Genomic DNA, 25,360 nt, shown 5'->3' on the forward strand with positions numbered 1-25,360 from the left:
TCTATATATATTATAGGCAAAATATTCTCTGGTTGTACAAGGAGGAAAAATATTGTATATCAAAACATAGAGTATACTTTTTTTTAAAAAGCTGTTAAAAATGCAACAAAATCACATCGGCTTCAACAATAAATCTGGGTGACCTCGGGTAACACGCGTCTTCCTCAAGCAGCACAAGTTTCGCATTGAAGACAGGAAAAAACTGTTCGCATCATGGTCAAAGTCATGCTCCTACAACCAGGCACTGAAGACTTGGCAAACAATCCCTCGAGCTGCTGAGGTGGCCCATCAGTTGGCACTAAGGGTCGGTTTCGCCGGCGGATCCAGGAGCGGCCCCGTTTCGGCTCGAAGCTTTGGCTTCAGAGTTGACGTTACACCCAGTTGGAGTCGCTGCGGTGGACAAAGTGCAAGGCTAGTGGCAACACTACTTCAGCAATGACGTTCTGAGTGTTTAGTGCAACTCAAACAGAGTAAAAGGAAATAAATAGGCTGCTCAAGCACTGAAACAATGCTAAGAGTTATATCACAGCCTGTGGGTTTCTTGCAGTGCACTGCAAAACATGTGGTTGCACAGCTTGTTTCCAAAAATGTGTCATCCCGAGTCGCAGCTGCGATCAGCTCACAGTGGGAATTATTGAGGTGAAAGCTATCAAAATGCTTGATGACACATGTGCAAGCTCACCATTTAAGCCCTGTCAGACAAAGAAGTGGCTTTTCTTGAACTGCCCGCACATGTCGACTGAACGGTTAAAGATCTGTTAACGTGTTTTTGGTTTCTATGTTTGGAACTCATGCATGTCACATGGTATGCAGAGTGCATACAATGTCTTCAGTTTCACGGAATAATAAAACAAGTTGTAAGTTAGCTTTCACACTGTCGTCTTGTCCTCCCTTCCACCCCTACCTCTGTTTCCTTTTACTCTGAGTTGCGCTAAGCAATCAGAATGTCATGGGATACCAACAAGTTCAAACTACTACTTTTGTGCTTTATCAATCTCTGTACACCCCGCCACACCAGTTCATTCCTCCGCATTTTTCCACACCAGAACGCAGAATGAGGGTCAAACCGGGATGCAAGTTCTTGCGAAGTCAACTTTAGCTTGGGGGTCAACTCCTATTTTCCATATTCAAATATGTGCACAGAATAAAAATGCTTTAAGGAAATTTTTTAGACCGATTTAAACAAGAAGTGGTTCGTTTTAAAGCTTTGAGTTTACAAACTTGTAACTGCATACAAAAAACAGATATTTCAGACCTTTAGACTGTATCCACAAGACATACGTGATAAATTTACACTTTACGTGGAAGTATAATGTAAATGTATAGAAAACTGGGCGAGTTGGTAGGAATTCATTATTGAATGTTTTCAGCATGCACTCAACAAAGTCCTTCACGTCTTTGTTGTGTGCACGCTGAAAAGCTTGCGTGAAACTGCTACAATTTTCAGAGGGATTTTGCAAAGATAACTGCTGCTCAATTGATGGCATGTTTATTTGAGGGCAGTGTATGACACCAATTTTGTTTACATTTGATGAGCTATTAGGTAGGGTTCACAGAACTGCGACGTCATTGTTTATTGATCAGTCGCAGAGTTGTTAACTTAAGTTTTTTTTAATTAACCAATGTTCGACAAATTTTCTAAAATTAGGCAATATTTATGGCACAAATGAAACTCCACTTCTTACAGCAACCAGATCATAACTGCTCTGGCATGCAACAAGCCTCTTCAAAGTTGAAGTGGTTACTAAGAAATATGATTTCTAGGGGTGTGCGAATATTCGAATGTTCCGAATATTCGTCGAATATTACATTCGAAATATTCGTACTCGATTCGAAAATCGTGTATTCGAAAAGTTTCGAATATTCGATTACTTCAAATAATCGAAAAATTCGAATATGCGAATCGATTATCATGCATAAAACAACTCGTCTTCCACATTTCTGCTGCGTTCGTATAGCTAAAAACGTTGCCGAGAGGAGCGACACACCTTGAGTAAGTACACGGAGGCACGATATCTGCCTGCGACGAGCGCCCCAATACGCATGATTTAATGCTGGTGCATCTCCGACGTGCAGCGCTGTTGGCGATCATGTAACCGTACATTTTCAATATTATGCGGCCGTAACGTGCCGCACTACCACGCGTTCACTATGCGGGACCACTTGTGAAGAAAGACAGTGACCCATGTGAGTGGTGGCGGACTGTAGGCACCTTCAGATACCCCAGTCTGGCAAAGATTTGCCCCATGTACCTCCCTATACCAGGCACTTTTGTTCCAAGCGAGCGTGCCTTTTCAGTGGCAGGGGGGGGGGTTGTCTTTGTTAGAAGGGAGCGCCTGCTGCCTGATCATGTGGAGCAACTCATATTTCTTCATGATAACATCTAGTCATTACTTTCATTGTGCCGTAATATTTAATATAATAATAATATCTGGGGTTTAACGTCCCAAAACCACCATATGATTATGAGAGACGCCTTGTGCCGTAATATTTGCTTGGGTTGTGATGTGCATTGTGCTAGCTTGGACATTGTGTTCTGGAGATAGCAGTGTATGTTTTGTTGCCAGTCAGGCTGTTAATGTTTTTTTTTTTTCAAATAGCTACATGTTAAATAAAATATTGTTACTGTGGAGGCATTTTCCCTTTGATATTCGATATTCGATTCGATATTCGAAGTTGGATATTCGTATTTGATTCGTATTCGAAAAATTCGATATTCGCACACCCCTAATGATTTCTCCATTGCCATATTAAATTTGGAAAGGAGTTCCCAAGCTAAAGCTTCCTTTTTAACTCCAAGTTCAAAGTGAATACCGGTTTATGGAAGCTGTCAAAGAGGCCAGGGTACACACTGCACAGCAGGGGTCTCAAACACGCAACCCGCGGGCCGAACCCTTCGCTAGCAGCCCGCAGCCCGCACATGACTGTCTTCGTCCGATATTATTTTATCTTCTTAATAAGTGTATTCATGAGCTACACAGACTTGACAGGTCTCAGTCACTTTTTAATGAGGCACCTCATGTGCTCACTATGTTTTGAAACATAACCGTGAAACAGAAGCTCTGTATTTCAGGATATGCATCTAGATTTCATTCTTGAGATATGTATCGATATGGTATTGGAATCCTGATGTCAAATACTATTCAGAAATTGCCCACATAAAAGATATGGGGAATGCCACATTTCAAATGGCCACATTAGTTGTCATTTTGTACAATCTACCCCACCCCCCATCCCCCGCTCCTGCCTTCTTCACTGTCCTGGCCCTTGCGGTATTAGATTTCATGACCGTGGCCTGCTTGCTGAGGTGAGCTTGACACCCCTGCTGTACAGTATAGTTGCCCACAAACAAAAAAGCACACCCACAACACCAGTGATACTTGCACAGTTGAAACAGCTGTTCAACATTGTTATTGGGTTGAATGTATCAACCGCTGTGTGATAAGCTATGGATGCAAAGCTTTTTCACTTTTGGGGAAATATGAGAGCCATTTTGATCAGTGTGACTTGAAGGATGTTACGCTTGAAATGAAGCGGCCAAAGGAGGTGGCATACAATTAGTACAAGCAAGCAGAGGGAAGAAAAAAGCAAACGTTTGCGCAGAACAGAAAAGAAGCAAGTAATGTACACTACTGTGACCAGAGATTATATAGTAGTTACATGCCAGTTAACTGTAACAATGGATTCCATGATGTGGTGGAACTGCACTTGCTCCCTAGTTATAACACATTATGTGAACAATTTCTCAATTAGTCATTAGACGCTATAAACACCAAAGGATATAATCTTTTTAGGATTGTGAGAAGCTTTGTAGAAGCATGCACAACATGCAACCCTCCACAGTAACAATGCACCCAACAATCTCACTGCTATGACCACAAATTACAGAACAGCATGCAAATCACAACAAATGCAACAATGTTGTCATGTATGATAGCTGCCAAAGAAGTAATGCCTCATGCAATTTTTTTTTTCTTTTCCTCAAATGTGTTTCCTGAAAATGCATGAAATTCCGTGCGAGAATAACCACTTGATCCCTGCACACGTTATCGCCTGCCTAGCCGAACTTTGTCTTTTTTTTTTGCCAGACTGAAACTATGGAACAAATGATTTTTCATTTAGAAGGACAAGCTTCATGAACAAAGAACACAATTGTTTGTTGCACTATTCAACTTACATTGACAAAACATGTTTAGCACAATGCATGATTGATTGGCGATGACCACGATTGCTGGAAAGCATCAATCAGGACTAGTATTACCGCTATATACGGTGTGTGGGTAAGCACTGTTCAACCGAATCTGACCCCTGCCCCATGGGGTCAAAAAGGTCACTTGTGAAGGTCGTGGGCGTCATGATGGAGCAAAGTCTTGTAGGGTGATTCCACGTAAGATCAAACAAACGATGGCTGGTCGACTTCTCAAATTTATTTCAAAATTTTATATATTATTGGCTGATGAGTGGAAAGAAGAGATCCGCAATTTGTTTTGCCGCCAAAAATTTTTTTGAACCACAGGAAATCAATAATGACGAAGAGGTGGAGTGGAGCGCTCATCCGCTCTGCTGTTTTGGCCAACTTTCATTATGAATTGCACAAAATATATTAAAGTTAGGTAGCTGAAATTTATTTACCTAAATATATGCATGTTTTTGCTTCTGCTCAGGTATTTTTAGTTTTTATGTGTAGTGTAGATGTTTTTATAAAAAACCTCAAAAATGGCCCAATCGGCAAAATTTTCTTTACTTTGAAGGTTTTTATCTCAAAAAATCCTTGTAGCAGAGCGACAAAAATTCTGCATTACGTTCTTCGCATGCTTATCTACCAAACTGCCAAATCTTGTATTTATATAACTTTTCAGTAAAGAGATATGATCGGGCTAAGTTCAAGAAAACACCGAACAATGGAAACTTCTGACGACAATTAAAAAAAAACCCCATTTTTTAAATTTCTTAAACTTTGTCCACTTATTCTCCTCCACATCAGCTTTCACAATCATTAAAAACATGTTGCATAATGTCGTTGCACTAATAGTTAATAGTTACGGCCTCTCCAATGAGACCCTTAGGCAAGGATGGGCAATTCCGACTTCTTGCACAGCAAGTGTATAAAATGCAGGCAGGATTGAATTTCTTTTTATTAAAAGGCCAGCAGGTACCTAAAAAGGTGTCGCCTGTACTGAAGACGTTAATTTTGAAAATATGTGGTCACTGCAGCGGCCACGAGCGCGGAGCTACCGAGTAGGCGCGCGTGCACCCGAGATGCTCGTTGTAAGAGACGGCGCAGTGAGAGCTCGTTTTCGCGTCCTCAGGCCGATTGAGTTCGAAACAGCAACACCTCTCGGGTGACTTGAACGCACGTGCACCGGTAGTCGCAGTGATCTGGTTAATTGCGTCGATTTCTTTTTCAGGGGGCATAAGAATGTCATCGTTAAACTGTGCGTTCCGTGAAGATCTTTCATTGCAGTGGTAGCGAAAGCACGCGTAGCACAAGTAGTCCGTCTCACTGGCAGTCACTGATCTTTCGGGCGTTAAACGTTCCTTGAAAGCATTTATGTCTAGGTCGGTAACTCTGTGAAATTTTGGCTTCTTTGCAATAATTAGAGGAGTACTGACACGATTTTGAGACATCGCAAAGGGGACATTTTTTGCTTCGTTGGTATGCAGTGTCCACGCTGTCCACACACTGGAGTCGGAGAACACGTATAAAATATTTTAATTTGATTTTGAAGTTTTTGTCGCTGAGCATTTGCAAGCCAGCCACACAGCAAGGACATTATGCCGACAAGTCAAGACAGTTCCTCCGAGTTCGCAAGTTCTGCGTCCTGCATGCAGCCTAAATCGTAGAAATCACTGTCAGGGTCACTGGACGACAATTCACTCATCGTTGTCTATTGCACCACGAGCAGATGACGGATTTCCCGCTAGTACGTCGCGAATTTCTGTATCTCCGTGACGTCACACTGCTATGAAACGACACTGAGAAGCCACCCCCTCGATATCGAAACCGAAAGTGTCTTTTTAAGGTGTCGCTAATTAAAATATATAGGATGCATTCCCAGGCACCACAATAGTCGTTTTAGGTTTCTCAACACCAGTGTTTTTATTTAGAGCAACAATCCGAAATTTTTAAAAAATTCGTGTCAGTACTCCTTTAAGCTTCTTGTGCTTCCAAAGGTAGTCTCCACAATAGACTCATTCAGAGCTATACTTTCTCGTCATGAGACGCACAGGAGGAGTAGAGTAAGAGCAAAGCACAAGAACTATCCGCGCCGAATGAAGTGTGAACAGCGCACCGAACGCGCGGCCAGTTCACGCCGTCTGCTGCCGACATCTAATATAGACAAGCGCATCCGGTTACCGATAGTTTTGCTTTTCTTTCCTTTGACAATCCATATTTTGCTTTGCCACTGGAGCGCCACGTTCATGTTTTCCACTGATCGCAACTGGCGCAGCGCAGTTTCTGTGGCAGCAGCGTGCGTGAAGCGAGCGCTCATAGCTTCCTTATAGAGTTTTCATCTTGCTTCCATCTCCGCCGTGTTATCAGCGCCTAGCTGAGATGCGAACAGAGGGCGGATAGAATAGCGAAGCTCCAGTGCACGTGCGTTCAAGTCACCCGAGAGGTGTTGCTGTTTCGAACCCAATCGGTCTGAGGACGCGAGAACGAGCTCTCACTGCGCTGTCTCTTACAACGAGCACCTCGGGTGCACGCGCGCCTACTCGGTAGCTCCGCGCTCGTGGCCGCTGCAGTGACCAAATAATTTCAAAATTAACGTCTTCAGTGCCGGCGACCCCTTTTTAGGTACCTGCTGACCTTTTAATAAAAAGAAATTCAATCCTGCCTGCATTTTATACACTTGCTGGGCAAGAAGTCGGAATTGCCCATCCTTGCCTAATGGTCTCATTGGAGGGGCCGTAACTATTAGTGCAACGAGATTATGCAACATGTTTTTAATGATTGTGAAAGCTGATGTGGAGGAGAATAAGTGGACAAAGTTTAAGAAATTTAAAAAATGGGGTTTTTTTTTTAATTGTCATCAGAAGTTTTCATTGTTCGGTGTTTTCTTGAATTTAGCCCGATCATATCTCTTTACTGAAAAGTTATATAAATACAAGATTTGGCAGTTTGGTAGATACGCATGCGAAGAACATAATGCGGAATTTTTGTACCTCTGCTACAAGGCTTTTTTGAGATAAAGACCTTGAAAGTAAAGAAAATTTTGCCGATTGGGTCATTTTTGAGGTTTTTTATAAAAACATCTACACTACACATAAAAACTAAAAATACCTGGGCAGAAGCAAAAACATGCATATATTTAGGTAAATAAATTTCAGCTACCTAACTTTAATATATTTTGTGCAATTCATAACGAAAGTTGCCCAAAACAGCAGAGCGGATGAGCGCTCCACTCCACCTCTTCGTCATTATTGATTTCCTGTGGTACGAAAAAATTTTTGGCGGCAAAACAAATTGCGGATCTCTTCTTTCCACTCATCAGGCAATAATATATAAAATTTTGAAATAAATTTGAGAGGTCGACCAGCCATCGTTTGTTCGATCTTACGTGGAATCACCCTGTAGACTTACCTATACTGCATCGAAACCGCTGGTACTGACACTTTAGTTTGTGAAGGGTCTTGATGTACCTCCCATTGTCAAATCAAATGCCTTTGCATGTTTCTTAACTTCGTTCAAGACCACCATAAAATCAGATATTGTCAGAAAGTAAGGCCTACCTCACAGTCTGCTATAGTGCTGCTCCTCTCCAATCACTGAGCAAATACTAGTGTTGTAAGGTTCAAGGTCACAAGTATTCCATAGCACAAATTTTGAGGTCCCTCGCTTATTTCAACAATATCAGCAAAAAAAAAAAAAGTGGTGGGCATTACTTCTTAGGCAGCTCTTGAACAATTTCACAAAAGCCATACACGTGACTTGAGAAGAAGGCAGATGACAATCATTACAAAAACCAGTGTGCTTGGTTCAAAATACATGACACACTAAAAGGCTTGGTAAACTCAAAGTTATGTAATCAACATGTGCTCATATAAGCTGCCTTTAAAGCACATGAAGTCAAGTTTCAAAGACTGTTTCAGAATGAATCAGACATCAGTGCAAAGAAAACAGCTTGATTAACATACAGCAAATAATATCTATCACATGGAGGTACAATTTAATATATGAATTGAGCATCAAATACATACAAGAAGCCTTCAGGTATTAGGTGCACCCATTTCTGGCTTTGTTGGCTTTGTAACACAGATTACCTACATGTAATTAGGTTGGACTGCTTAGCACTATAAAATACTCTACATTGTGAACCTTTTCAGAAAAGCAATATGCAGGTTTGGTTGTGACACCACATAATTACTTGACAGCAGAGAAAATTAAAGATAAAAGTGAGGCATAATTGACTAGCTGGAAAGATTACAATATAGTCAAGCCTCAGTATGGTAGACATAGATACAACAAATTACTCTATATAACAAAACAGGGTCTAACATCTTCTTGATCGATACCAGAAAGTAACAAATCCAACTTAACTATCAACGTAAATGGCAATTGGGTGTGGCGTGTCCCATTTGTACATGAGGACACAATAGGAACTGTGGCACATTATGTGTATACATGCTAACTTTTTGATTTAGTGCTGAAGCCTTTTCATGTCACTCAAAGCAAGCGTGACAAATGCAGAATGTTCGACGAGCTTCTCAAATCTGAACTTGCCCCTTCTTCACTTATTTCAATTCAGAAATGAAGTGGTAGCCAGGATCTGTTGCTGTTCTTAAAAAAAAAAAGAACACAGTTTTGATGCTGCTGAACTAACAGGGCTTGTCACCATCGCTGTGAACTTGCTTCCATCACTCTCTACTTCACATTGAAAAGATGCTGTAGAGAAATGCTAAATGCATCCGATAACGCATTCTTTCTAAACTTCGTACATGCTAAAATTGCAGTAATGTGTTAATTACCACAATTAATAAACAGGAAAATGAAGGTTAAAGTTCTCTTAGAGCTGATGAATGTATGGCTAGGAAGACAGCTAAAATATATTAGAATAAAAGCGTCCATTAATACTGCATATTACCAATTCAACAAAATGCAATGCAAGATACTTGAGCACACTATCAAAAGCACATCTTAAACAGAGATCCCTCGGTAGTGATTGCATGTATGTTGGATGGTAAATGTACACATTTCCAACGAAACAGCTGGAATTCTATGTATCAAAAATGCCTGTTATTAACGGATACCTATTCAACAAAATAAAACTTGACACAGGCAAGTGCACTATCAAAGGCACACCTTGGAAAGAGAGCCCTTGGTGGTGATTAGGTAGTAGATGGCATAGGTGGGAATCATCATCATGGATACTAATGCCATGAACCAGCCAATTAGCTCGCCCCACCAGGGGTAGAAGTAAGTCTTGGCATATACAGGTGGCCGGTACTGAATGATGGATGATACAAATATGGTCTGCAAGGACAAGAAAGTGAAAGGTTACAGCAGTTTCAAAGGTTGCATATGCTTGCATTATGCAAAAGGGAACAGCATGCTCAGCTTTGTGCTGCTATGGGACCTCCTTCTCTATATAGTACTCACATGTCCACGTAGGTACACCTAACAGCAAAAGTCTACGGGACGTTGGCTCCCCAACAAATCAAAATTTCTGCTCTATTAGTGCCTAATGCTTGTTATCTAGCTGGTGACTGTATAGGTTGCAGTACCAACTACATGCTGGAACATTTATTTCGAGGTTATGATCCCAGACACTGCAAGAATATAGCTTTCTTGAATATTTCGTGTCCCACAAACTTTTGCTGTTGGGTGTACTACACATTGTATACATATATAAACAGTTCGATAATTAATTTATTAATCAAGTACAAGTCATAAATATGCCTGCAGCATTTGTAGTGGCTTTCTAAGGGCTCATTTCATTAGCCTTCAAATTGATATATAATTGTAGAATACAGTGTGAAATCTCGCTGGACCTCATTCACAACAGAGGCAAAAAGAGGGGGGAGGGCAAGAAGCAGAGAAGGCTGCTGTCCCCGTCGCCCCTCTGATGCACCAGAAAGCTGAACCTAAACCAAGTTAGTTCAGGGGTGCATGTCTTTGCCCCCCCCCCCCCCCTTCATAGTTCTCTCACTGTCGCTGCCCCCACTGGGAACGAACTAATTCTGGCACCGCCAACGACGCACGTGGCGAAACTATTTTGCCCGTGTTTACCTGACAGCCAAATTGCATAACACGTACACTGCTCTCTACTTACAATGCAAAAGAAGGGCACAAACACCATCCAGCAAGCACGAAAGAACCAGTTGGGTGCATAGCCAATCATCTCTTTTATGTTGCTGGCAAACTTGTTGGAACCTGCAATGAAAAACAAAAACCAAATTGTCCACCATGTGTGTTTGGGGTAGTAGATGGATTATCTGCAAAAGAGAGTTAACAAATACGAAGCCCAAATTGCATATGCTGCAAGATAATGCTCAAAGCAGCACGTGTGATCCCGCCAGGTATTTTATGCCCCCTGACAACTCCACTGAGGTAAAACTGTGTGAAAGACCAAGGGAAGCAAGCCAACGGTTGAAAGCAGATATCTCGTGAAACCAGCTCAGCAGAGATCTCCATACTAACAGCTATGTGCTGTAAAATTGTGCTGAAGCCCTGCATTGCATTGTGATCATGTGTTTGAAATAAAAGACAGGACACTGATGATGATGTTGATGGTAAAAGCACAACTGCAGGATGATCCCAAAAGTTTCAATAGTACCTGCAAGTGACCAGAAATATCCTTCAGATGCGCATTTGTTGCTTTGTAGCAGAAGCACGACGGCATCATATTGGTCACAAAGGTGAAAGAAAACATAACCCAGTGAATGTGACAATATCACAAGCTCGAGTATGCCAAGAAATATTGTTTTCACTGTTGGCTGCAATTCGTACCATAAATAGATTTCTAGCCCCAAGTGTTGCTCGATTTCAAGTGTGCTCAGAAGAAAGTGTAAAGAGGACTCACCGTAAAACCAGGAGATGGCCACGTTCTGGAAAAACACTATAAACAGGAGTGTCATGCCCGACACAGCATAGCTGTCAACAAGTTGGAATAGATACATGCCACCCTGAAACAGAGAACAACAATGGCTGCTTAAAAAAGATGCAGAAATAAAGCAGAACATTTGCATATGGGAAATATCACTCAGTGTGCAGACATACAAAGATTTTTTTTTTCCTAGGTGTTTGTGATATCCTGGAAACTACTTATCATAGGAAAAAAAGCAATTGAATATTTGAAATCAGCAAACAAATATTCTTAAACTCTGCAAGTTCCATCAAAATCGATGAAGAATTTTAAAAAATGTTTTAAAGCGCTACGTCTGCCCTTAAGCAGGCTTTTCGCACACAGAGTTCAGGATGAAAAGAGCCACCCGCAAAAGCTTAAGTGATTGCTAGCAGAGACGCGTAAAAAGAAGAAATACAGCAGACAGGGGAGCATTCAAATGCTTTCACATCAAGCAGCATTTTCAATGCCGGAAAGCAGACTTCCGTCACTTTTAAGTTAAGCTTTTATAACTAACAGATTTCAGTAGCGGCACCATATGCGAAAAACCGGCGACAGCGAGTGTAAAGAAATGCGGTCCTCGAAGGTGCGCTGGTCACATCCGTATTTGTATGCGCCGTTTTCTAATAATTTGTGCTCTCTCAATCACGGGCTTGTCGGCAATCAGCCGTTACTGATATGGCAATTTGAGCTTTTATAAAGGTGACTTGTCATTTCATGTCGCCACATTTCATTGTTGCCTGGATATGAACGCATGATTGTCGTTGGTGCCTGTAGCGACTTAAGTGTTGCATTGCTAAGCATGTGGATGAAGGTCTAATTTCCGGCATGGAAGGAAACAGTTAGGAGGGAGCATTGCACAATGCAGTAGAAAGAAAGACAGAGAAGTAATAGGTCAGGCATGCACACACAAAGCTTCGCTTGCCCCCATTTTCCTGATAGGGCAAAGGCTCCTGAATTTTTTGTTCATTCTCATTGACAATTAAATAGCTTTACACAAATTCTTGCAGCATTTGTCGAAGTGATTTATGCAAATGCCGCTTCCCGTTCAAGAAAAGAGTGATGGCAGTCTCTCACCTGGGTGACCATGCTGAGCCCCAAGAGGAACTGGATGGTGCAAAAGAGAAGCGTCACTTGCTGTCGGTTTCGCAGAAGCACAGGCCACACATCGATGAGGCCAGCTATGAGGGCCTCAGCTGTGCAGAACTGCAAAACCACACAAATACACCTCGGTAACTACAACGACAACATGTGAAGAATAACAAGTGTGATCAACTGCAGTGATGATTAAAGGGCCCCTCACCAGTATCCACCAAGAATTTTGGTTAATCCTTTGGGGCACTTTGTATACAACGTGTTTATGCTAGTTATGTCAACTATTCGCTAAGAAAGAGTGAGAAACATAGGGGTTTGGATGAAGTGAACCTGCTGCGTAATAAATGCGCCTTCATTTAACCTAATTTGGCAGTGTCCAGTTGCATGATGACGACAATTATAATAGGCACCGACCGCGAATGTTCACATAAAAGCAAGACGTTCCGGCTCCTGCACGGGAGCTTTGTTCACAATGAAAAATGAATGCACAAACAGTCCTGTTCCATGCATATTTGTATGCGCAACTTTCTGAAAAGACTCAAGCAGAACACGTATGATGTAAGAAAGAAGGTTTCATCGAATGTATGTTTTAAAATATGACATAGGCAACGTGCGTACACGTGTGGGAAGTCTGTCATTACTTAAGCATGTGTGCCGTTGTTTGGATTGTCAGCGATTCGAGATAAAGCTAAGACGGTAAGTTGTTTTCTCTTTCCATTATCCTTGCCTTATCCCAGTCTATTTTGTAGCCAGTTGCTTCTGCATGTTCGGCCAGTGCGTTCGTGAAACCTTCTTCTTTCTTACATCATACATGTGCTGCTTGAGTATTTGCTGAAGGTTGCCTGTCCCGCCAGCACATGTACGATGTAAGAAAGAAGATCTCATCGAACGCACTGGCCGAACACGCAGAAGCAACTAGATTTAGATAGCTTTCACATCATGCAGGCATACCGCAATTTGCAGACGAGATTGCTACCAGGTGGTCTACACGCTGTGCTAGTCTGTTTGCAGTGCTGAAACCTGATGGGGACCCCTTTAGGGCGCACCTTTAGTGATTCCTCTTAAAGTTATAGTTTAAGTGAACTAAGCGCACTACAGACAAACACGAAAAAGGAAGGACAACAGGACAAGCACTTTTGCCACTGTATGTAATGCCCCGGACAATATGTTGACAAATAAAGACGAGTATGTGTTAAAATTTTAGGAAGCACACCTAAACACTGCACGCAACTGACCTGGCTGTCAATGCCCACCACAAGCAGCATCACGAAGAACAGCACCGACCAGACAGGTGCCGCTGGCATTTTGGCCACAACTTCTGGGTAGGCTAGGAATGCAAGGCCCGGTCCTGAAATGTTTACCATATTCTGGGTCTGGGTGCACAACATTTTATCACCTACGCTGTTTACAGTAAACCAACATGTCCCTCCCATTCACCTATATTAGAGAGACTCGAAAACGGAGCGGAAACTTGACCCACATTACTTGGGGGATCAGAATATATTCACTTAACCAAAAACATGAACAACCAAAAACAAACTGCTGCCACTGAGTCAGAGCCCTTATCTGGGGCCGTATTCATGGACAACCTTTTTGAAGGTACTTTCGCAGGATTTTTACGAGACTAGCACAAGCTGTCTACGAACCAAAGCAGTATGGCAATGTGCCGATCATGCAAAGACAGTGGGCCAGAAATGTTATCGCTTGTGGACGCTGATGCATCTGGTACTAATCTTGCAAAATTGAAAGTACTGCCAAAAGCGATCACTTTAGAATACTGACCCAGAAAATATATGAGGACTAGGCTTGTGCGAATAGTAAATTTCAGGTTCGAAGCGAATTCGAAGCGAATAGTGATTTTGGTCGAATAAGTTCGAATCGAATTCGAATAGTATATATCACATATTATAAAGAAAGATGAGCATATCTGTCATGACCCAACCAACCTGCACAACGTTTTTTTTTTTTAATTGTAACAAGGCATGTGCAAATGTCATTCTTTTTGGTTCAAAGGAAGTGGAAGCAACTTTGAATAGTAGCAGGATTTGGCTTTCGGTAGAATGCAAATGATAACCTGAAAAATATGTTACGTTTTAAAATTTACTATACTTGGAGCATATAAGCCGGTATAACAAGATTTTAAACTTAAAAAATGATGAATCGATGTGAGGGTAATGTGTTCATTTAACCTTAAAGTGGGGCTTCGCGGCAGTGCGGATTTTCTCTGAAGAGGTGTATTCACGGTGTAGCACCCCTTCACTGCAGTGAAACCACCTTTACAAAAAGTTACAAGTCGATCGTGCGGATTTTTCCTGGAAAGCTGTATTCACGGTACAACACCCCTGCACTGCAGTGAAACCACCTTTACAGGAGGGTTATAAGCGGACTAATATACACCTATTCGTTATTACGAATACTTCGAAATTTTCAATAATTTAAATTCGAATCGAAGCAAATTCGATTACTGTATTATTCGTTCGAATATTCGAAGTGCTCGAATATTAGCACAAGCCTAATGAGGACCTAATATTTAACCACGTTCATATCACTGCATGCCATCTACAGTGGTACTTAAATAACTTCTAATTTCCCTTATATACAACAAAAAAATGAGCAAGTCACAAATAAACTTTTAATATTTCGATCAAGTAATATCAGTAGACAGGTAAAATAACCAAACTCATTAGTCATATACTCTTGGACTCGCAATTGGAAAAAATGTCACTCACCCGAGCGAAACACATCGCCGACGTCGCGGCCAGTTATGTGCGCCAGGTGACCCAGCACCGAGAATATCACCACACCTGCCACAATGCTAGTCATTGGGTTCACCACACACAGCACCATTGAGTCCCTGCATATCAACACTAAGATCAATAAGCAAATTGAAAGGGCCCCTCGCCAGGCCTGACTGCATATTTTGGTTACACACTGCAAGTTCTGAGGCACAGCCTAGGGAGGGTCTTACCAAAAGAATTTTTCAAATCAGTTCATGATTGGAGAATAAAGAATTCCTCAAATCGGTTCACTGTATAAATGAAGACAAATTTTAGTTGTTGCCATTCGTAGGGCATCAGGTAACGAGAGCCACTGTCAGTAAAGACATACTCCCACTTTGCCTTGGCTAGCTTCTACGAGTGGCACAGCTTCCTAATGTTCTCTCATGAGCCATAGCATGGAAGCACATCAATATCATGTAACGAGCCTTGCCTCCTTTTTTTAAAATGCGTAGGCATTTCTATGCTAACTCAACGATAAAACTGTCCGTCCATCCATCTGTCTGTCACATAAGACGATCGCCACTATAAAGAAATAAAATGCATAAGTAGAAATCAAGTCTTCACTCCAAGACTTGGGTTTGAACCCGGGTCCTCATTATCCGAAGGTGAGTGTCTCAACCACTATGCTATGCGTCTATGCTTGCAAAGTATGAACATATGTGAGCTACATGAATGCATTGTACCCACGATGCAAAACAAATGTATCAAGATAACACTCTCTATGAAGGCTTCTCGTTGAGTATCGTGAAAGTGGAATATATAAGCCCTCTGCAGGACAAGACGTAAAGCCGACAGGGAGGACTGCACACATTGGGAAAATTCAAGCTTTGTGAAACTTTTATGCTAAGCCTGCATTTCAGTGGTTGCAGGATGCGCGTGCCATGGGGCAGCGTCTCGAGCGCTATCCCATGGCACGCACCCGAGTGCTAGAGGGAACATGAAAAACAACATGCCAATACCGCCTGAAAACAGTGTTTTAGGAACGGCCCCTACCACAATAAAATGCACGTTTATGCACCACTTAGACAACTCCCAAAGGAGATCCTGCGTGAATTTTCTTTCTTTATTTCTATTTTTTTTTCACAAAACATCAACAAGGAATTGACAATAAAACGATCAGCTGCATGTTATCACCTGCCAAGCAGCCCGCAAGACTTCTGCCGACATCCTATGATTACAAACTACTAAATATGTGGGCACTAGCATCGATTACTTTTCAAGCAATGCTTCATGGTTGTACGTGGATAGAAAAAAAGCCAACCTGAAGAAGTTGTGGTGGAACTTGTTGTAGCTGCCCAGGGCTATGACGGAGCCAAAGCCAATGCCAAACGTGTAGAACACCTGGGTGCCAGCAGCTATCCACACCTGGAATGGAAAAGCCTTACAATGGAATCAGGTACATAGCACTAATTGCCATAGATTTCTAGCAAGTACAATCTCCATGAACATTCGAATGCAAGCCCACCAAGCATTCACACGAAAGGTTCTAACCAAGTAGGTTCAAACGAATGCATTAAAGATAAGGTTACGTAACATATTGAGCATTCCTTATCATTAGTAGTTATCAACCTCTGTAAGGTTTCTTTCTTTTTTTTCCTTCTTTTTCACCAAGTGCTCTACAGCCCCTGCAGTTTGCTTTTTGCATGTTAGTACAGTGCAAATTCCATGCTGCAGAGAAGCCGGTTTTGTGCCATTGCTATCTAGCACTACAGTATTGACAAACAGTTATTGAGTAATTAAGTTTCTTAACCTATCGTAGTCCAAACAGACAAACCTCCCATACTGGCTGTGGCCATGACAGCCCTTAATTGATCCCCAGCTATAGCGTTTGTTTTTGTTTTTTCATGTACATTGGTTCAACAGATATTTCATACTACATAGAAACTGGTTTTCTGTCATCTGTTTTCCGCAATTCAGAATTCCTCAGCAGCTTGCCAGCCTCTTCTTCTGTGAAAGTGTGGAGCGGCCTGCCACACTGTTCCACCAATCCCTGTTAATGCAACATAACAGAAGATTGAGACGTTTGCTGCGCCCGAAATCAAAAATTGACATTAATAAGATTTTAGTGTGCTTAGATTACCTTTCCATGAATGGTGCCCAACAGGTACATCATGTTAGCATTTTTTGCCCAAATTGCTTCTGGAAAGTCGGGGAGCATGCTCAAACCACACAAAGGGCTTTTATTCTAAGCAGGTTAAAGATGAAAAAGTACACCTCAGCATACAAATGCGACGAAATAAGCAAAGAGGCTGCTGTGGTTTTGGTTGGAAAGGCCACGGGAGGATGAAATACATAAGAATGAAAAAGTTTCAACCAAGTGCTTGTGATACTAGGTCCCATCTTCTTTGCACATGGTGCGTTCACAAAAGAAGGGCGTGAATGACTCAATCAATCATCTATCTAGGTATACTGTACAAAAGAAAACAAGGACAATGAAAAAGATGGTGACAAGCGCAGACTATTCCATAGTCCGCGCTTGTCCCCGTCTAACAATCGTCCCTGAAGATTGGGCAAGTTGGTGATTTATGATCTAGGTATACTGCGCGGAAGAAAACAAGGACGACGAAAAATACGAGGACAAGCGCAGACTATTTGATAGTCAGCGCTTTTCCCCCACTCTTTTTTGTCATCCTTTTCTTCCACACAGTATACCTAGATCATGAATTGCCAACTTGCCCAATCATCTATGTTGGCTCAACCAAAGCTGCAGTTGACAGAATAACCACTTGTAGCCCAAGAAGGCGGCAAAAGAAAAACTGCAGGCCTAACAGCTTACATGGGGGTCCAGTAGCTTCTCCCACTTGGGCGTCACGTAGAAGAGGAGGCCCGCGTCGGCACCAGGAAGAGTCACACCTCGCACCAGCAGCACCAACAGTATCACGTAAGGAAACAGGGCTGTGCACCAAATTATCTGTAGAGCAAATCGCACACAATCAGGTTCAAACTGTCACCATCGCTAATGCAGCAATTGACAGAGCGTCATGAACGAGGTCACCTCCCTGCATCAGCATTTCCGCTGCGGCATGCAGTATGTTTTGCATGAAATATTGAGTACACTTGAGTATGTAGGCTATGGCCTACATACAAAAGGAAGATCCTAAGCAACAAATCTTTGCTAAATGTGCACAAAAATACAGACAGAACATCCATTCTAGCATAAGTGCACATCTGAGTTTGTGTCCCCACATGTCACTGTTCAATTTATGTTGTTGTTATAGTACACTAGAGTTAAAAAATAACAATTAATGAGCCCTATGCTTTCCTTGGCCTAATTTCTGTTGGATTCATTTGGTTGCGCATGTATGTGTCTAGCATAAAAGTGAAGCACTTAGAGGAAGACAACAACAAAATTTCAGATTAGCTAAACTGTTAAATAACTGTGGGGCATGAAATACATAATGTGAAGCAAATGTCGACAATGCCACAGGGCTGATACTGATCGTTTAATTTTCTTCTTAACAGCCAATAACTAAACATGCCCATGCACACTGTACTAGATGATGCAAAGGACACGAATTGCAGCACATCGCCTCTGAAAATTTCTACATGCCATTGACACCATAGAATCTTTGACGTCATGCCAAGGAGCGATACTAATTCTCAATTGTTCAGTTCTATGCATCACTCCTGGGATTAACAGTAGTGGCAGTTTTTGCAGTTGAGGCACCAAAAACATCTGTTTTTGTTAACATTTGATAGCACATTTGCTTGTACATCAAACACAGGATCTCACAAGATGGCTGCTGTGTATCTGCACTATCTGAAGATAAACTTTATTTTTTTATGCAGTCCATGTCTTCGTTACAGTTGGTCTTCAAAGTCTAGCTCAATTATTTTGGAACAGCACCAAAGGAAAAGATGAGACACAACGCACAAACAAGCACAAGCGCTGACGCTCAAATGATGTTAGTCACAACTGCTAGACAATATGTGCACTAGCGTCCACACATTATTCCGAGTTTCTTGTCTTATTCTGTGGTGCTATTTGAAAACAATGAATTACAACGAATAAATGGAAACATATGTGCAGGAGCAGGCACCTCTGAAAGAATGCACATTTCCTAACAATATCACAGCCTAAAGCACACAGTCAACAAGATATGCTCAGTTTGCAATGCACTTGAAGTGTCACACTACACCAGCAAATGGTGACGTGGTAGCTGGTGCAAAATAAAGGTTTATCTCGCCAGCCCTTGTTGCCACTATGTAATGCAGTACAATTTCATGCAGCACTCACAGGTAAGACAAAGGACAGAAGAAACGATGACAACAGGCACTAACTCGCAACCAAGCTTATTTTGAAAAGTAAGAAGAAAAGAAGAAAGTTATCATTGTTTCTTCCATTCTTTGTCCTACTCGTGAGTGGTGCAAGAAATTTTCATCATGAACATCAACCAACTAGCTCAGCTTACCATCTTAATGCAGTACAAATTTGGGAAGAAATAGAGGAATGCGCAAAGTTCAGATAGACTCACCTTGCCGCTCTGATGAATGCCCTTCCACGTGACCAGGAAGACAATGGCCCATGACAGCAGCAGGTACAATGCCAGCTCAGGGCGAACATTGCCTACGTCTTCAAGCCCTGATGAGATGTTGAGCACACGTCTCCTGCACCACAAACAGACTTTCTTGTAAGGGCATCAAGAGGGCCTACTTGGCCACTGACACTAGGTGTACCGAAGTACTAATGCAGTGAACTGGGTGAGCTGGCATAGGTTCGTATTATAATGCAGTGCAAAGAATAGGGACATACACAAGAATGCGCTGACAAAAGGTTGTACCACTGCCGAAAATCTAGCCAAGACTTTGCAAGCACTTTTCAATATTAGGTGAAATACCAGCACTAGCCTTTTTAAATGCTCTACTACATCAGAGATAAAACTTTTATACTCTGCTATATTGGACGCATGTTCTTATATGCTCTACTGGCTCTACCGACAATTTTGTAAAGGCTTGGTATGGCTGCAGTTTTGCCTGTTCGCAGCTTATTACTGATACCAGCACCTGACCGTGCATTCCCACCATCTCCCAGGTTACATATGGGTGCTTCGGGGCTCTGAGACTGGTAGCACTGCTGACTGTTCTACGACCAACTTGTTCCAAGACATCAACACTCACTCCCAGTACTCCTGGACAGGCGTGGTGAAGGTGGTGTTGGCAAGGTTGGTCCCATTCGGTTCCCTGCAGCGTTCAGTGTTCCAGTAGTTGCCGCACTCCTGCCACGGAAGGTTGCTGGTGAAGGACGCGAAAAGGTAGAACATAATCCACGCGACCACAATGATGTAGTACACGTTCGAAAAGAACACCATCACCATGGAAGCAATGCCCACACCTGCAGCCGTAAAGAGGAAAAATAAAGGACAATTTAACGACCCATACTCAAACACACCCACATTAAAAGGACCCTTAAGAAAAGGAGAGTTTCTCTCGTATTAATAAATTGCTTTTGAGGAGTACCTTTGAAAATGGGCACCAGCTTCCAGACACCAATGCCACCACGACAAACATACTGTCCCAGGGCCACCTCAAGAAGGAATGAAGGGATGGCTGTCAGGACGAGGCATACGAAGTAAGGAACCAGGAAGGCACCTGCAAATAGATTACCCAGTGTGTGAGGACGGTGCACAAACAGTTTGATTTGCATGTGTCTATGAACTTATCGATGGCTTTGCTTGTGCTCAAACTTGCGTGTGGTGGTTACTTTCCACTTCGTTACGTATTTTTTTATTGCCCCTACTTCTGACAAAAATACCCGACTACTTGACTTGCAAGGAACGCTTCACCAGACAAGCACAGAGACAATGACAGCTCTTCATTTGTTAAAACAAACTGCACACGCAGTTAGCAATGCCGACTGTTACACTCTATTAAAGAGCTATAAAATGCCATTACTACACTAAATTTGCGCCCCAAAAAGGCATCGGGAAACACAAGGTACCATCAAAGAGTTCTCATTCAGAAATCCAGGTATCCTCTTTTCTTACTCAATGGCTTATATTTCTTGCTGGCTTTTCTTACTGGCTTACATTTCAAATGTGCAACCAAACTATCATTGCGCATAATGTAGGATGTTCCCCAAACTTCACAGAGTAGATGGTTATGCAGAGTATTCATTAAACAACTGGCCCCAAGAAATTCCACTGGATCCCTAGTTGAGCAAACGGTAGCGTTGAACAAGAACCACAGAACAACCTAAACTTTCACTGTGAAGACAAAGAATGCATGAAAAAAAAAAGACACTAGGCACACTGCCAAGGCCAGAAAGTTTGCATTTGGAAGAAATTCTGTGATCAAGAGCACAAACTTCTATGATCTTTTCATGTAATAGCTGTGATCATTACCATTCTTCCCTGCACTACGTTGCTGCATTTAAAGCTGCATAAAACCGGACTGGTTAAACTTATTAGCAACAGCTCAACAGCCTTTTATGGTAATGGCTGTTGGCAGTCATGATGTTAACACTGAGGACACTGAGTAATATGGGGGCCCTGCATAATGAGGACGATGCTAGTAAATGGCAGCACACCTCCTCCATTTTCGTAGCAGAGGTAGGGAAAGCGCCACACGTTGCCCAGGCCGACTGCATAGTTGATGCAGCCAAAGATGAAGTCGAGCCGACCTTGCCACTTGCCCCGATCACGCGTGTGGTCCGCGGTAGAAGAATCTTCCGCTGCTTGCAGTTGAAATGCTGCCACAGGTGGTGCCGCTGTGGCATTTGGCCGCACTTCTTCGTCACACGGCGCACTCTTATTTCTCCCCGGCACACCATCTTTGGCCTCCTTACTAACTGAACTATGGAAACTGGCCGTCTCCATTGAGGCTCGTCACAATACCATTCTGCATCCAGAAAAATTCAAGTGACGCTATAAGGTGCTGCTCACTGTAAAAAAGCAAAACAAAAGTAATCAATACATAAAGTAAAGGAAAAACAAATGTCAGAGAACAGTCCAGCCTTTTTTTGGGACCAAGGCATAAACCAAAAATCATTATAAATCAAACAGCACATGTAAATGACCAGGACGCATAAAGGGAGCATGCAACAGTACTGTCGTGTGTTCCCTTTCACTTTCTGTGTCCTGGTTGTTTCGGTGTGCGCCGATTCATAATGCTGCACCGACAAGTCCAAATTCTCAATATTGCAAAAATCATTATAGAACAGAGCCCAGAAGAAACTAACAAGTTTTTACGTAAGGTAATCTGCGACACGACCAGTTGTTTAACTCAACCAATGCAACTTCCACAAAAAATATTAGGCAACTATCTGGTAGCCCTACACTCTTGTCGATCACCAAACCCAAGCAGGGTTGAAACGAGTACGCTAGAACTCATACGCTAGAACCACAGTTTAGACACGATGTGCACGGATTCTGTAAACAAACACTACTGCAGCAGTTGGGGATTTAGCCGTCGAAAGTGTAGTTGGCACTGGCATGTGGCTCTGCGCATTTCTTGCAAGCGTACAGCTGGTCAATCTATACACAGTGCTAATGTACAGCTGTTCAACCTCAGCACTCCCACTTTATTCTGCAACCAAATAAATGAATACTTTAATCAGTTTATGGTTAATCATTCTTTCGTGCATACTGACGGCTCCTACGTGCAGATAACACAGCAACTGCTACATGACAGAAACATTTTGTTTTTACTTTCTGTATAAATAGCCTCCTTCCACATTATGTGAAGGAGGCGATTTGTGAAGCGCTTCTTTAACTGACGCCCGTCCAGAAAACGAAGGCGTAGTCGAGTGTACGAGACAGATCGAACCGATGTCCCTACAAAAGACGATCAAACTGCCTCTGTCACATGGGTAGCAACACCACGCAGTCGCGCACAGCTTGGGCGCAAACATTGCCCCCCAAAGACGAGAAGCACGCAGCGATACGACCAAGCCGTCTTTCGGATAAGAAGCGGCACCGTAGTAGTACATTTGATGACGCCGCACAGAGTCCAAGGTCGATCGTACGTGTATCACGAAGCTATCACGACGCGTGCAGACGGCGCGGACACTGTACGCGAGTCTTATTACGCAGTCGAACGATAAAACACCACAAACACGTCTCTTTGCACCTTCAAAACCAGCGGTTGGAAACTTACGGCTCAGCTGACATGGGTAAACTCAGGACGGGTCATTAAACTTTTAGGGCAGCCGGTTTGTCCTGCTCGCTGTGGAAATGATGCAACTAGCGACAGTGATCAGTTTCGCTCTTCCTAGTGTACCGCCCTCCAAAAGCGCCTTTACATCTAGAAAGGTTCACAGCAGAGCCGCAGTAGGCCAGTAACAGCGACGCAAGACACTCGCGATATCAGCTAGATTGATCGCACGGACAAAATTCGATTTGATCGCATAAATATCGCAAAGCGATGGACTCGGCAGGCAATATATAGCGCGAAAGTTCCCCGTCGTACAATAAATGATCCTTAGTAGTGAACGCACACCGGCAAATGACTTTGCAGTTCGGATCAATCGAAGCAGGCAATAAAGAACGCCGCGCGGAACGTACTTCGCCAGCGGAATGACATTAGCATAATGCGAACGAAATAATAACAGAGAATGAAACATTACCCTCGAGGAAAAACGAGCAAGGTGACTCGAGCAGCCGACTTCGATTCGTAGACTGGAAAGGAAAAGATAACATGCTGCGCTTTCGCGAAGTCAAAGGCCTATCTGTGCTGCACGCTTACGCGCAGCTGAACATTTTCTAACGTTAATAAAGCAGCGACACGCATTGCGAGGCGAAAATTACGTGAGAAAGTTCCTACGTTCGAATTAAAACGCCGGTGAGTCGCCTCACACAAATTTGCCGGCATGGAAACGTTTCAGCCGAAACTTGTTATCGTACGTACAGCCAGAGCCATGATGACTATCGATGTAAACGGATAAAAATGGCACGCTCTTAGCTTTCTCCATTTTTAAATAGTGTTCTAACGGCTGCATACGAGGCACACTGTAACAAATAATAGTTCCACTCTACTAAAATAATGACACACTGTACTTGTATTAAGAATATATAAACTTTTGTACGAATGATTCCTTCGTGGGCCTGTGGCGCAACGGATAACGCGTCTGACTACGGATCAGAAGATTCCAGGTTCGAATCCTGGCAGGCTCGGTTCAATTTTTTTTTCTTCCTTTTTAACTATTTTTTATGTTACTTTTATAAATGATGTAAATCCGATAAAGTACGCTTAACGAGAGGTACAGAATTCATACAACTGTCATTTATATCAAGCCCTCTTTGCAGGGTCGATACTTCGACGCTTGCTAAATAAAGCGCGGGAGCTAAGCGCGCGGATACATTTGGCCTCAGAGTTTTTTTTTTTTTTTTTTTGGCATCAGTCAGTAAGTAAATACAACATACCCGTTTATATGCAAGTTTAGGCTGCCGGGTTGTAGCTGGTTTAACATATTTATTTAATTAATTATTAATTATTTAACCTTTGTCCCAGTGAAAACGGACAAAAAGCCTACACGTCGGATTAATCCCCCCAGAAATTTCTTCCCCGGTGGGAGGGGGGAGGGAAGGGGGGTGAAACCCCGACACCCCCCTGGCCGAATTAAGTGACGTTGCCCCCTAGGCCAGTCAAATTTAAATAAAAAATTACAGCATATATACACGGGTGAATGATGAAGAGCTTGGGCGAAGCTCCTGAAGCAATCATGGTTACACCAGTTACACCGTGCATTGCATCGTGAAATGTTCAGTGGTTTCGCCCAGCAGTAATCAAAGCGATACGCCGCTTTGATTACTGCACGCCATCTAGCGTGCAGGGTGCCGCTGCTTTTTTTTTGCTTTTTCTTTCTTTTTTTTCTTTTTTCCCCTTTTTTCTTTTTTTTTCTCTTTTCTTCTTTTCTTTAATTTTTTTGCACACATATTACGCACATCGCTGTGGGACAGCGCCATCCAGTATATCGTCACCCAACTGCAGTTTGCATGCATCTCTATGGGACAGCGCCATCTATTGAATGATACGGGAGACGCGACGGCGGGGGAACGCCGCATGGAGCGACGACCGACCAGGTGATGCTATAAGGAGCTTCGCCCCTAAAAACCCCTGCTAAAAACCCTTGTGCTTTACGCATAAATATTAGTTTTCTATATGCCTGTCTGAATGGGCGCTGTATTTAATCCAATCTGGTCGCAGTTAAGACTTGAAACAATACATAAACTCTCTTGATTAAAAAAAGAAGTCGGACAAGTCTTCCCTCTGTATATGTCTCAAGCCTGTAATTCGCACCAACCAAACAATCCTCTGTAATGGTCGCGTTTGTAGTTAGCAATTTGTTGCGCTCTCGAGAAAATGAGGCTCAGCCGCGAGATTAACACGTCAACAAATCCTCAGTAAACACATAACAAGAAAAGGAAAACAAACTCTCTGTCAGTGCACGTATATAAAAACAAAAAGCAACCACAATAAACG

At 42.5% G+C, this 25,360-nt stretch overlaps 1 protein-coding gene, 1 long non-coding RNA gene and 1 other non-coding gene across 4 annotated transcripts; 1 reads left to right on the forward strand and 2 right to left on the reverse strand.

Annotated features, from left to right (window-relative positions):
• On the reverse strand, window positions 1–23,760 carry LOC119396542 (sodium- and chloride-dependent GABA transporter 1). 2 transcript variants are annotated; one of them, XM_037663798.2, is made up of 14 exons: window positions 23,505–23,760; window positions 21,468–21,778; window positions 20,399–20,530; window positions 20,060–20,273; window positions 19,417–19,549; window positions 17,718–17,852; window positions 16,203–16,306; window positions 14,891–15,015; window positions 13,397–13,509; window positions 12,144–12,272; window positions 11,025–11,127; window positions 10,275–10,375; window positions 9,305–9,475; window positions 1–390 (listed from the first exon to the last, which is right to left on the reverse strand). In XM_037663798.2, exons 2-14 carry the CDS (start codon window positions 21,754–21,756, stop codon window positions 289–291), a joined length of 1,851 nt encoding a protein of 616 aa, XP_037519726.1. In that variant the 5' UTR covers window positions 21,757–21,778; window positions 23,505–23,760; the 3' UTR covers window positions 1–288. The 2 variants fall into 2 exon arrangements, with proteins under 2 accessions (XP_037519726.1, XP_037519725.1); XM_037663797.2 differs by having other exon boundaries at window positions 21,468–21,821; window positions 23,505–23,755.
• Window positions 4,110–8,539, reverse strand: LOC125759033 (uncharacterized). Its single transcript, XR_007416601.1, has 2 exons — window positions 7,573–8,539; window positions 4,110–4,369 (listed from the first exon to the last, which is right to left on the reverse strand). It is a non-coding gene; the product is annotated as an uncharacterized LOC125759033 (long non-coding RNA).
• A 218-nt stretch (window positions 23,761–23,978) lies between the features above and the next one.
• Window positions 23,979–24,051, forward strand: Trnar-acg (transfer RNA arginine (anticodon ACG)). The gene has a single exon. It is a non-coding gene; the product is annotated as a tRNA-Arg (tRNA).
• The last annotated feature ends 1,309 nt before the right edge of the window (window positions 24,052–25,360 follow it).

The sequence above is a fragment of the Rhipicephalus sanguineus genome, chromosome 6 (genome assembly GCF_013339695.2).
Source record: "Rhipicephalus sanguineus isolate Rsan-2018 chromosome 6, BIME_Rsan_1.4, whole genome shotgun sequence".
NCBI lineage: Eukaryota > Metazoa > Arthropoda > Arachnida > Ixodida > Ixodidae > Rhipicephalus > Rhipicephalus sanguineus.